General features: G+C 41.7%; 1 protein-coding gene and 1 long non-coding RNA gene across 4 annotated transcripts in view; one reads left to right on the top strand and one right to left on the bottom strand.

Annotated features, from left to right (window-relative positions):
- Positions 1-13111, bottom strand: part of LOC133645591 (uncharacterized) — a 66450-nt gene that overhangs the window by 27607 nt on the left and 25732 nt on the right. For 2 of the 3 annotated variants that reach the window (XR_009825146.1, XR_009825147.1), the window contains 3 exons: positions 9596-10027; positions 4484-4613; positions 4264-4394 (listed from right to left, as the gene is read on the bottom strand). This is a non-coding gene — a long non-coding RNA (uncharacterized LOC133645591). The remainder of the gene's footprint in view (positions 1-4263; positions 4395-4483; positions 4614-9595; positions 10028-13111) is intronic. The other variant, XR_009825148.1, reaches the window with a different exon arrangement.
- LOC133645590 (gap junction delta-2 protein-like) lies at positions 988-4090 on the top strand. Its single transcript, XM_062040431.1, has 2 exons — positions 988-1463; positions 1867-4090. Exons 1-2 carry the CDS (start codon positions 1393-1395, stop codon positions 2714-2716), a joined length of 921 nt encoding a protein of 306 aa, XP_061896415.1. The 5' UTR covers positions 988-1392; the 3' UTR covers positions 2717-4090.

Here is a 13111-nt window from a genome sequence, read left to right as displayed (position 1 = left end):
ACTCACTCTAGGTGTGGTGAAATTAACCTCTGCATTTGACCCATCCCCTTGTTCAACCCCTGGGAGGTGAGGGGAGCAGTGAGCAGCAGCGGTGGCCGCACGCGGGAATCATTTTGGTGATTTAACCCCCAATTCCAATGATGTATATGAGAGAAGAGACGCCATAATATTACAAAGACGAGGACTTAATGGTACGGGAATAAAGTCGTAATTGTACGAAAATAATGTCATCATTTCACAAGAATAAAGTCGTTACGGTAATACAATAATAAAAGTTATGATAAAAATGAATCATAATATTATAAAAAATAAAGACGTAATATTAAAATAATTAAGTAATTTTTTGACAAAAAAATTCTGTATCAAAATTTTTACAACTTTCTCGTAACGTTACGCAAACCGATAAGTTATGTTTTTTAATAAGTTTAGTAGAACTAGTTGCTCAATAATAAACTGTAATATTAAGAGAAAAAGATCTTAACTTTTGAAAAATAACACTGTGACATTACAATTCAACATTTTATAACAAAAATCCGAATTCAGTTTTGTAAAATCACAACTTTATGGACTGACAACTACTTGGATTGCTTTCTTTAAAGTGTGAACGTTATTGATGCCTTAGTCCGTATGTCAACAGAACTGCTTGTTGCTAGGCACTATCAAAGGAAACGAGTCTCAAAGGAACACTGTAAAGGGTGTTCATTTACATATTCTCATTCCAGGTACATTGCAGCTCTGTATTAACTGTAAAATACAATTTAGAAAGAAAAATAGCGGCAACTGGTGGGCTACCAATTGCCAATACACTTGATGGTGATGTTTAATTGAGAATAACTCCCAAATCAGATGCTGTGTGCGCGCGTGCGTGAGTAAGGGATGGATGGATGGGATGGGGGAGGAGCAGGGAGGAAGAGGAGAAGGGGGAGGGGGGGGGGTGAGGGGAGACTACTTAAAGGCGGATTAACGCTGGCAAGACATTAAATCCAAGCTCCCCTCCATCCAGGCGTGGTCGACCTGATGTGAGGATCGAGAATAGGAGGGCTTATAAGTCACCCCCCCTCACACACTCTCCCATGACGGGGGGCAGCCTGGCGGCGGCGCGGTGGTCGGGGGAGCGCACGGCGCACACAGCGGGACGCACAAGGGAGCCAGCGAGCGGAGCGCGCACACAAAGAGACAGTCGGCGCGGCGGGATGCGCTCTTATTTTGACACTCTGCTCGCACTCGCTTTTTAAGGGGAAAGTAGGAAATTGAGCCATCATCACACCTCCCCACCCCCCCTGCCCCCCTCACCGCCAAACCCCCCCTTTTGTTTTTTAAACATATATATTTTTTGGGGGGAAGGACTGGACTACCACTTGTGCCCTCTTCTGCTCCTCCGGATGCTCAGAAATGGGGGAATGGACTATACTAGAGAGGCTCCTGGAGGCTGCTGTCCAGCAGCACTCTACTATGATAGGAAGGTAAGGTGACCCAAACGGAGAAGACCAGAGACGCAGCAGCCTCCAGGATCGTCTTTAGCATGGTCCCCAATCCCCCGGCTTCTGTCTTGTGCCACCAGGATCTTATCTCTCCCCGTCCTCTTCTGTCCGGTGTCTGTGTGGTCTTGTGGATCTCTTTCTTAGATTGGAGATATCCCTTCTGTAGCCTAAACCGTGTCTAGCTTTCTAGTCTGTGTCCACTCATAAAAGCACACATGTCATTTACATAGAACCCAACAGGGCAGAAGACGGTAAGGAGGAAGCCGTTCAGCACTGGACAGCTCCCGCGCACCACACTCAACATGTGCTCCATCTTTCTTTTTTTCTTTTTTGTCCCCACTTATTTTCACATTGTGTTCTTCTTGTTGTTCTTTTACTGAAAAAGGATCCTGCTGACAGTGGTGGTGATCTTCCGCATCCTGATCGTGGCCATCGTGGGGGAGACGGTGTACGATGACGAGCAGACCATGTTCGTGTGCAACACCCTGCAGCCGGGGTGCAACCAGGCGTGCTACGACAAGGCTTTCCCCATCTCGCACATCCGCTACTGGGTCTTCCAGATCATCATGGTGTGCACGCCCAGCCTGTGCTTCATCACCTACTCGGTGCACCAGTCGGCCAAGCAGAAGGAGCGCCGCTACTCCACCGTCTACCTGACCCTGGACAAGGAGCAGGACTCGCTGAAGCGCGACGAGGGCAAGAAGATCAAGAACACCGTCGTCAACGGCGTGGTGCTGCAGAACACCGAAAACTCCACCAAGGAGGCCGAGCCGGACTGCCTGGAGGTCAAGGAGACCCCCAACTCGGCCGCCGCCAGAACTACAAAGTCGAAAATGAGGCGCCAGGAGGGCATCTCTCGCTTCTACATCATCCAGGTGGTGTTCCGCAACGCGCTGGAGATAGGCTTCCTGGTGGGCCAGTACTTCCTGTACGGCTTCAACGTGCCCTCCGTGTACGAGTGCGACCGCTACCCGTGCATCAAGGACGTCGAGTGCTACGTCTCCCGGCCCACGGAGAAGACCGTCTTCCTGGTCTTCATGTTCGCCGTCAGCGGCTTTTGCGTGGTGCTCAACCTGGCCGAACTCAACCACTTGGGCTGGAGGAAAATCAAAACAGCCGTGCGGGGGGTGCAGGCCCGCCGGAAGTCCATCTACGAGATTCGGAACAAGGACCTGCCAAGGATGAGCGTGCCCAATTTCGGGCGCACGCAGTCCAGCGACTCGGCTTACGTCTAGGAGAGGAACTTTGGAGGCGCGCCTAAAAACTTAACCGATTAATGACTTTTTCCAACAGTGGGCAAGTTTTATTTCCCTTTCTCTTCATTTTTTGGGGTCTCTGAAGGACTTTGTAACAGGCGTGGACTACGTGTGCTTACTTATTCAATATGATTTACAAGGTTTTGACTGCACTGATGCAACTTTTTAGTAGCGTTTCTACGTAAGAGGAACCACCCGCCCACTGGACACTTCATTAGGGACACCTGCCTTTCCAAAAAGAGCCGCCTTTGAGGTATTAAAGTAACAATATGCGCATTCGTGTGGCACCGTTGCACCGCTGCAAACTGCTTAGGTTAGTGCCTCAAAAGCACAATTCGTGCGGGTGTGCCTAATGTAGTGGCCAGTCAGGGAGGACAATGCAAAAAAACAAGAAAAAAAAAAGATGCACTCAGGAGGTGAACTCTGTCCAAAATGTGCTTCTTCCTGCAGTTAAATGGCACCATCAATAGGACATCCAGATCTATGAATATATAAATATACATCATGTATTTTGTTGCCTGTGTCACACCACTTGACCTTAAACATGTAAGTAACTGTTCCATCGCTTTTTATCAAACTTGCAGCAAAACGCTAACGTCTGTGACACATTTTAGGACACACCAAAGCGCCCACGTTTTTGTTTGTATTATTATTATTTGTCAAGTTGCTTCTTCTCTTTTTTGTCTGTGTAATCAAGTGCCATAATTGTATATAGACATAATATAAATGTATACATATTTAAATATATAAATATATATATAAATATATATAATAACCATCATCAAGAAGCTAATTCCACCTGCTTGGATAAAATGCTAAAAAAAAACTTTTTTAGATTAATTACCAAAAAAGTATTTAAAAATGTATTTGTGATTTCATCTGGGAATTTGAATTACAATAAAATGCCTCCCTCAGCCTAATCGAAAGCTCAAAATATGAACTATAGCACAAACTGACATTTTTAATTAAAGAAAGTATGATTAAAGATCTGCTTTGGTGCTACAGTTTTTGTTTTCTTTTCCACAGAACAGTTCTAAAATGTAACCACAAAAAAAACAAAAAAACACATCCGAGGAAGAAATGACAAGCATAAATCTGTTTTTTTTTTCGTGAAAAATAAAGAGTGGGATTCATGTACACCACAAATGTGTGAGGCGCAGTGCTTTATCTTGATTGTCGACATTATGTACAGTGTGTGTGTGTGTGGAAATTTGGCCTTGGTGCAGTGACTGTAGCCCCGCCCACATCCACTGCAGGACACACCTTACACAGGGGGTGCTACAACTGCGAGGCTGATGCTGCATCGACTAATTACAGCTAAAAATAATCACACCGGCCACATTATTAGGTACACCTACATGTTCAATCAACACCTGACAATGTCAATTACTACACTTCCAAAAGCAGACTTTTTTGATTGTATGGAATTAGACTGCACAGGTGTAGCTGGTAAAATGTCCAGTGACTGAATGTGTTTAAAAAAAACATATTTTTGACCACTTATTGTGTTTTTTTTTTTTTTTTACCTGTCGTCCTAAAATAGTTGATCTAGACTGAGTCTTCGGGATGTGAGACACGGGCCCTTTCTTTGTCTTCTCAGCCTTTCTTCTCTCAGTTAAGAAAGAAAAGGAGGCAGGGCTGAAGAGGAGGCAGTGTGCTCCCTGAAGGGCAGCGAAGAAGAAGAAGAAAAACATGAGGAAACGCTTAGACCCCTCCTCCCAAATAAAGAGCGATGAAAGGGGTTACTTGCAGTCGGTCGCTGCAGGTGACATGTGAACGCCAGCGTGACTCTGCCAAGCCAGGAAGAAAGAATAGCAAAGGTCCGGTGCATCAACCGGGACTCCCATCTCCATCATGTTTGGATACCTTCAGCACTCTTGGGAAAAAAAGAAAGAAAAAAAGAAGACAATGGGCAAAAATAATTGTGCAAAAATAAAAGGGCAAAAACAATTGGGCTATGTTGCAATGCGATTATGCATGCTGCTGTGCATTTACATCATGCAGGAGATCACGCGGTACCTGAAGGTCTCACTGGCTCACTTTTTACAGCCACAATGTTACTCACAGTCTACTCGCCAGACACCTAATTAGGTGCACCTGCACCATTTAATTCGCTCTAATGCAAGAGCTTGACTTTTTGAATATACTTTTTTTTAAATTATTCCTATAGTTAAGCAGGAAAAGTCTGATTTTGAGCACGTGCTGTGATGACAAAGTGAAAACTCAGCAGCCTCAACATTTGGCTGTCATTCAATACAAGTGTGTCGTCTTCTTTTTATGACTCAAACGTATTACTTCAGATTAAAAGTGCATTAAAACCCTCCTAGGTTCAAACTGTGGTCACTACCCAGCAGGCGCGAGACATTAAAACAACGTTGAGAACTTGCTGAGTTAGGTCCTGACGTTGAGCAACTCATACCTAACGTTGGAACAACATGCTTTTTGACCACGTTTAATCAACGTCAGGTTGTGACATTGATTTGACCATTGAAATTTGGTCATTTCCCAAACAACAACGTGGCTCCAACGTATTTACAAATACAACTTTTTTTTCAAAGTTGTTTCTAATTCATTTTTAAAGGACCTGTATGTATAATCAACATTGTATCAATTTATTGTGCCTGTTGGGTAAATGACATCACACAAGACCTCAGTTCAAACAGGAATCTGCATGTGTGCTTTGTTTTTTATTTGCCTTTTCCCCTCATCCATTCAGTCCTCTTTTTTGATTATGTTAAAGTTTTTCCAAAAAGGCATGTTAATAAGAATATAAATAAGAAGTTACCGTAAAGTAAGTTAGTTTTTTTCTTTTTTTTAATACATTTTTCAGTCTAGTTCAGTTCAATCATTTATATAACATGTTTAAAAACATCCCCATTGCTGTATAGACAAATCAAATTAAAAATAGTGCCAAACTGTCAAATGCATATATCAACACGGCAGGATGAATACAATACTAAAATAGTTATTAAATAACGAAGTGCAAAAAAGATAGCACATAACATTACAAAAAATAATAAAATATGATATATTAATCAAATGACTAAAAATAGGACACAAACAACCAAGATTTTTAGCCGGGATTTAAAGAGGCTCATGTACATAGAAGATCTAAAGGGGAAAGGAAGGCTGTTCCTAAGTAGAAGACCCGCTACTGCTTTGCAGTGGTTAACTTCTTTTTACACCTGTGCGACAGGTAGAAATATTCAACCTGACATGTGTGGAGGCCCATGCCTCAACTTCGATTGACACCGTCGTCATTAATCCTTAAACTTGAGACTGTGTTTGTTTTCTATGACAGTGGTGGCCGTATGCTTTACTTAAAACTTAATATTTGACTTAAAATGTAACAACCTGTACAGATAGGAGCTTTGCAAATTATTTAAAAAACAAAATTCTCTGGTCTGATATTACCCAAATGCAGTTCTTCTCAAATAGTGGGGCGGGCCCCCTATAGGGGACGCGGTTGACCCCGAAGAACTGGCTTTATCAGTATGACACAGCATCACGTTTTGAAAAGTTGTGCACTACAAAACGTGCTTATTGAGTCATTACTCCTGACTTCCTCATTTTGATAAAACAAATTAAGTTAATTTACTGTTAATATCTGCTTACTTTCTCTTTTAACATGTTCTGTCTACACTTCTGTAAAAATTTAATAATCACTTATTCTTCTGTTATTTGATACTCTACATTAGTTTTGGATGGTACCACAAATTTGGGTATCAATACGATACCAAGTCGTTACAGGATCATACATTGGTCATATTCAAAGTCCTCACGTGTCCAGGGACATATTTCCTGAGTTTATAAACATAATATCCATTTAAAAAAAACGAAAGAAGCCAAAAAATATCGACGTAATCATAGTAGTATTGACTAAATACGTGCCTGTACTGGATATCATTAGAGTGGATGTTAGGTGTAGATCCACCAATGGCGTTTGTTTACATTTTGATCCCGGTGAGCTACGGTGTGTAGTGAAGCATGTTTAGCTATTCCTCGTCCAGCAGGGATGATACTTGTAAGAAATGTACTTTATTTGTCACCATGGAGACCAGGATTAGTGATTTAGAAGTAGCTAAAACACTGCCGACGGCGGATGGACGTTAGCCGCTAGCTAGCTAGCCATGTCTTAAAGCATCTCTTCCTGAGGGCGTTTCAGTGTTATAACTTCACGTTTATCGTTAGTTTTTAAGCCAAAATGCGCCCGTTCTCCCTTTTCTGTCTACACACTGTGTCTGTTTGTAAGTACTGCGTGATTGTGTGCCGTCGAACATGCTCGTCTGCTCGTAAACCACCAATGTCACGACATGACTTCGACGCGGGCGCGGGGGGGGGGGGGGTGCAGGACCGGTACGTTTCAGAGACGGTATCGTACCGAAAATTATTAATTAGTATTGCGGTACTATACTAATACCGGTATACCGTACAACCCTAGTTCGAACTATATGCTACTTTTTATAAGAAATGGCAACAGCGGAGGATGAATGCCCCACAACAAGAGGATAGAGGAAAATAAGGAGTTTATTTGTTATAGCGTCGGACTACAATGGCGGACACACGCAAAGCACTTTGGGCAAATTTCTACCATATATGGGTAATTCGCTGACGTCACACTTGGGTAAAACATCACCGGTCGTGCAACTTCAAAACGACTCATATGGAACGAGTATGAAGGAAGGCAAGATTGTTTTATAAATATCTCCCCGATGCCTCCACGGTTTGATTGCCAATTTTCGGGATTTATGCAGCTCCCAAATGCACAAAAACAGGTACCAAGAAGTAACAACAGTTGGTTTTGCATAATAGTTACCCTTTAAATATTTTCTGTTACGGATTAAAAAAAACAATAGTGTTGAAGTAATTCTTCTTTACAAGTTCTATATCAATCTACACTACCGTTCAAAAGTTTGGGGTCACATTGAAATGTCCTTATTTTTGAAGGAAAAGCACTGTACTTTTCAATGAAGATAACTTTAAACTAGTCTTAACTTTAAAGAAATAAACTCTATACATTGCTAATGTGGTAAATGACTATTCTAGCTGCAAATGTCTGGTTTTTGGTGCAATATCTACATAGGTGTATAGAGGCCCATTTCCAGCAACTATCACTCCAGTGTTCTAATGGTACAATGTGTTTGCTCATTGGCTCAGAAGGCTAATTGATGATTAGAAAACCCTTGTGCAATCATGTTCACACATCTGAAAACAGTTTAGCTCGTTACAGAAGCTACAAAACTGACCTTCCTTTGAGCAGATTGAGTTTCTGGAGCATCACATTTGTGGGGTCAATTGGGGTTACCCACATATGCGGTCCTCTCCAAGGTTTCTCATAGTCATTCACCGACGTCCCACTGGGGTGAGTTTTTCCTTGCCCGTATGTGGGCTCTGTACCGAGGATGTCGTTGTGGCTTGTACAGCCCTTTGAGACACTTGTGATTTAGGGCTATATAAATAAACATTGATTGATTGATTGAATTAAACGCTCAAAATGGCCAGAAAAAGAGAACTTTCATCTGAAACTCAAGAGTCTATTCTTGTTCTTAGAAATGAAGGCTATTCCACAAAATTGTTTGGGTGACCCCAAACTTTTGAACGGTAGTGTATATGTATTTCTTTTTTGTTTTCTTTAATGTTAATAACGATACAATGTTATGCAGACGTGTATTTATGACAATTTTATAGACAGATTATACTATTCTTTGTTGCAGCGGAGAGTGGGGGGAGAGGGGAGTATACGCACGAAGGTATGTGTTGCAGATAAAGTTTTTACATTCAGATAGCAACAGTTTGACTATTTCCATTGCAGTTATCAATTATTATAAATACTGTTTTAAAACTCGAGCAAATTGGATGTTTTCTTATCAGCGAACCACTATAGTAAACTAAACAACAGAACAAAAAAATGTGCTTATAACTGAACGTAATTAACTTTCTCAAGGCAACATTTTGTAGCCATTAGATTGTGCCAGTGTACCTAATGTTGTGGCAAGTGGGTGTAATCACCTGCAGTAGTTAGCCTCCATGACAACGGCAGCAGAACACACTGGGAAGCTATTTTAGGAGGGCACCGCCGCCACCTCATCCAACCTTAATGTGCAATTCAGTTGGCTTGATCAAAAAGATTTACAAAACAAAAACTGCAGCGCAGCAGACATCCACATGTGTGTGTGTGTGTGTGTGAGAGAGACACGGTCTTAATCCAACATACATTATCATCACCAGACAAAGGAGTGATTTGTGGGGGTGTCACTACACAGTGCACAGATCTGGATCATGAACATGGCTTAAGGGCTCAACAACCCCGTCCAAACCTGTGCAAATCTATAGCTTCATGAATAGATTTACTCTACAACGCCGACTGAAAAGTGGAAGTCAGCATTTTTGTCGGATGAAGGGCTTTTTTTAAGCAATAAGACATGCAGAAACAGAGAAAATGTATAACTGATGCTGCAAAAATATGGCATTTTGGATTGTATTTTGACATAAATGATAATGATAGGCTTACGGCCATACTACCCTGAGCATGCCCGATTTCGTACGATCTCGGAAGCTAAGCCCTGGTTAGTACTTGGATGGGACACCGCCTGGGAATACCAGGTGCTGTAAGCTTTGGCAGCACGGTGGAACAGGAGTTAGTGCATGTGCCTCACAATACAAAGGTCCCGGGTTCGATCCTGTGCGCAAGATCTTTCTGCGTGGAGTTTGCATGTTGTTCCCCGTGACTGTGTGGGTTCCCTCCGGGTACTCCGGCTTCCTCCCACCTCCAAAGACATGCACCCGGGGATAGGTTGATTGGCAACACTAAAAATGGGCCCTAGTGTGTGAGTGTGGGTGTGAATGTTGTCTGTCTACCTGTGTTGGACCTGTGATGAGGTGGCGACTTGTCCAGGCTGTACCCTGCCTACCGTCGGAATGCAGCTGGGATAGGCTCCAGCACACCCCGCGATCCCGAAAGGGACAAGCGGTAGAAAATGGATAGATAAATGATAAATAAAAACAGTCACTCACTTACACTAATGGCATCCAGAAGTTGCATTATGACAATGATAATGCTCAGAGAGGTGAAGCTATAGGTTTAGTTTAGTATTGCACTGCAAACTTTCTAATATTCTGGATAACTTAGGAGTTTTTAACCTGTGAATTCCTCCTTCATGCCGAAAACACAAAAAAAACAAGCATGTCCTCCCTCACGTCTCCTCCGCGACCAACTTGAAAAGAGATGTTTTTGCTGCAGGGCCAGGGCTGCTTTGATTGGGCCTTTTTGCCCCCCACCTACTCGGATTACTGCAAAGAGAAGGCGAGAAGAAGAAGAAAACATCAACAACATTGCACCAAGTCTTTCCGATACACTCAGGCAGAAACAATGACATCAGCTTGGATACACATGCATTGGCATGGCATAGCATGGCATGGCATGGGAAGATAGGGCAGTCGCAGAGATGTACAAAACATTTGCAAACATCTGGGGGAGGACATGCTCACACGTTTGCACGCTCCAAACTTTGTTAACATTCACTTGGGCCCTCTTCAAAGACAAAACCTTCATAATTCACCTTCCTCCCATGAAAACCATGTGTCTCCACATTTTGCACCACTTCACTCTTCCTTTGAAATACAAAATGAAGGCGGGTGGGGGGGGATGCTGGAAGTAAAAGCATAAAGCAGGGGTCCAGAATACGGCATTTGTGGCCCACAGCTCAGATTTTGTTGGCCCTAAATAAATAAATAATAAAACGGTAAGAATGTAAGAAAAAAGATGTAAAAAAATGAAATTTTGATACCATTTTTAATTTTGATAATGATACGTGTTGTCACTTACAGTACAAAACAAAACACACATTTTTGTCATTAAATATCCAGTTTATGTCGGTTTTTAGTATTATTTTGGACAGCCCTGGGATAAAGAGAAATGCAGAGGGAGGATTAGTACAAGAGAGTCTTCTAGTGCAGTGTTTTTCAACCACTGTGCCGCGGCACACTTGTGCGCCGTGAGATACAGTCTGGTGTGCCGTGGGAGATTATCTAATTTCACCTATTTGGGTTAAAAATATTTTTTGCAAACCAGTAATTACAGTCTGCAAATTATGTGTTGTTGTTGAGTGTCGGTGCTGTCTAGAGCTTGGCAGAGTAACCGTGTATTACTCTTCCATATCAGTAGGTGGCAGCCGGTAGCTAATTGCTTTGTAGATGTCGGAAACAGTGGGAGGCAGTGTGCAGGTAAAAAGGTGTCTAATGCTTAAACCATAAATAAACAAAAGGTGAGTGCCCATAAGAAAAGGCATTGAAGCTTAGGGAAGGCTATGCAGAACTAAACTAAAACTGAACTGGCTGCAAAGTAAACAAAAACAGAATGCTGGACGACAGCAAAGACTTACAGTGGAGCAAAGACGGCGTCCACAATGTACATCCGAAACATGACATGACAATCAACAATGTCCCCACAAAGAAGGATGAAAACAACTGAAATATTCTTGATTGCTAAAACAAAGTAGATGCGGGAAATTTCGCTCAAAGGAAGACATGAAACTGCTACAGGAAAATACCAAAAAAAGCCACCAAAATAGGAGCGCAAGACAAGAACTAAAACACTACGCACAGGAAAACAGCAAAAAACTCAAAATAAGTCACGACGTGATGTGACAGGTCGTGACAGTACACCTACTTTGAGACAAGAGCTATAGTGATGCATGCTTGGTTATGGTTTAAAGTCATATCCAACAATTGCGACAACGACTTTTTACTGTCAACTGAGTTTCGTTTTTTAAAGATTTCTGCTGGTGGTTTGCCTCTGGATTTTTTTCAACGCAAACAATGTGCCTTGGCTCAAAAAAGGTTGAAAAACACTGATCTAGTGTTTCACTTTTGAATATTCTTGTCATGCATCGGAAGTGCAAATACAAGTAGTTAACAGTAAACTGTTAAAATGAAAAAACATTGGTTCTTTGGGAATGGGATACAAGTTCTGTGACACAGCTTGTATTGCAAAACAGCATCACACATTGGAAAAAAATTAAATCAATTTAATTGGTGCTTGGCTTTCTCTAAAACAGTCCAATTTTAACATGTGACGTGCCTTTTAAAAAGAAAAATATTTTAAAAAAAATAAAAATAAAAAATAAAAAAAACTATATAATAGAACATAGTACAACATCTACAGTATTTTTTTGAAGTAGTGTAATAATAATTTTTGCTTTAAAGAGCAGGATTTTATGGTATCTGCTGCTCTGTCAAACACACCATGAGCAGCTTCTCCATATTTTCATGGATAAAAGTTTCGATATTTTTTTGACATCCTTGGCTGGCGTTATTGACTCATTCTGCTTAAGTATGGTGCAGACTACAATGCAACTGCTACGCCAAGTCAGCTACACGCTTGCTCATGTCTTTGATGATTTCTTTCTCTTTAATTCAATGAATATCATCCGCTTCTTCTTTTTCTTCTCACCACAGTTTTTCATACTCACTTTTTACCCATCCATGGTTGAAAAAACTAAGTTACGTCGATCTCTAGCTACAAGCAAATGGCTGGGTAAGAGCGGGTGTTTTGGTCAGATTGTACGGGGTTCACTGCGGGATTCGCGACGCCAACCCGCGATCGGGAGACTCAGAACCCAATTTTTTTGCTTGGAACCTAAAGCATAAAAATTTGCCGAAAGACACACCTCGTACCCCGAAAAACTTGTGTGCTGAGGAACTGGTATCCCGAGGTACCACTGTAGTAGTACTACAAAATCCAAAACCAGTGAAGTTGGCACGTTGTGTAAATCGTAAATAAAAACAGAATACTTTGTTATTTTTTGCAAATATTAGCTCATTTGTAATTTGATGCCTGCAACCGGTTTTAAAAAAGCTGGCACAAGTGGCAAAAAAGACTGAGAAAGTTGAGGAATGCTCATCAAACATTTATGTGGAAAATCCCACAGGTGAACAGACTAATTGGGAACAGGTGGGTGCCATGATTGGGTATAAAAGCAGCTTCCATGAAATGCTCAGTCATTCACAAACAAGGATGGGGCGAGGGTCACCACTTTGTGAACAAATGCGTGAGCAAATTGTCAAACAGTTTAAGAACAACATATCTCAACGAGCTATTGCAAGGAATTTAGGGATTTCACCATCTACGGTCTGTAATATCATCAAAAGGTTCAGAGAATCTGGAAAAATCACTGCATGTAAGCAGCAAGGCCTAAAACCAACATTGAATGCCCGTGACCTTCGATCCGTCAGGCGATACTGCATCAAAAACAACATCAGTGTGTAATGGATATCACCACATGGGCTCAGGTACACTTCAGAAAACCACTGTCAGTAACTACAGTTCGTTGCTACATCTGTAAGTACAAATTAAAACTCTACTATGCAAAGCCA

Source organism: Entelurus aequoreus, linkage group LG03 (genome assembly GCF_033978785.1).
Source record: "Entelurus aequoreus isolate RoL-2023_Sb linkage group LG03, RoL_Eaeq_v1.1, whole genome shotgun sequence".
In the NCBI taxonomy this organism is placed as follows: Eukaryota; Metazoa; Chordata; class Actinopteri; order Syngnathiformes; family Syngnathidae; genus Entelurus; species Entelurus aequoreus.
This window is presented reverse-complemented; position numbering and strand designations above follow the sequence as displayed.

What these genes read in the sequence shown, in the direction of transcription:
- LOC133645590 (XM_062040431.1), top strand. Translation starts at nt 1,393, where the DNA reads ATGGGGGAATGGACTATACTAGAGAGGCTCCTGGAGGCTGCTGTCCAG. An exon ending in CACTCTACTATGATAGGAAG is followed by an intron (nt 1,464 to 1,866) that starts GTAAGGTGACCC and finishes TTACTGAAAAAG; the next exon opens with GATCCTGCTGACAGTGGTGG.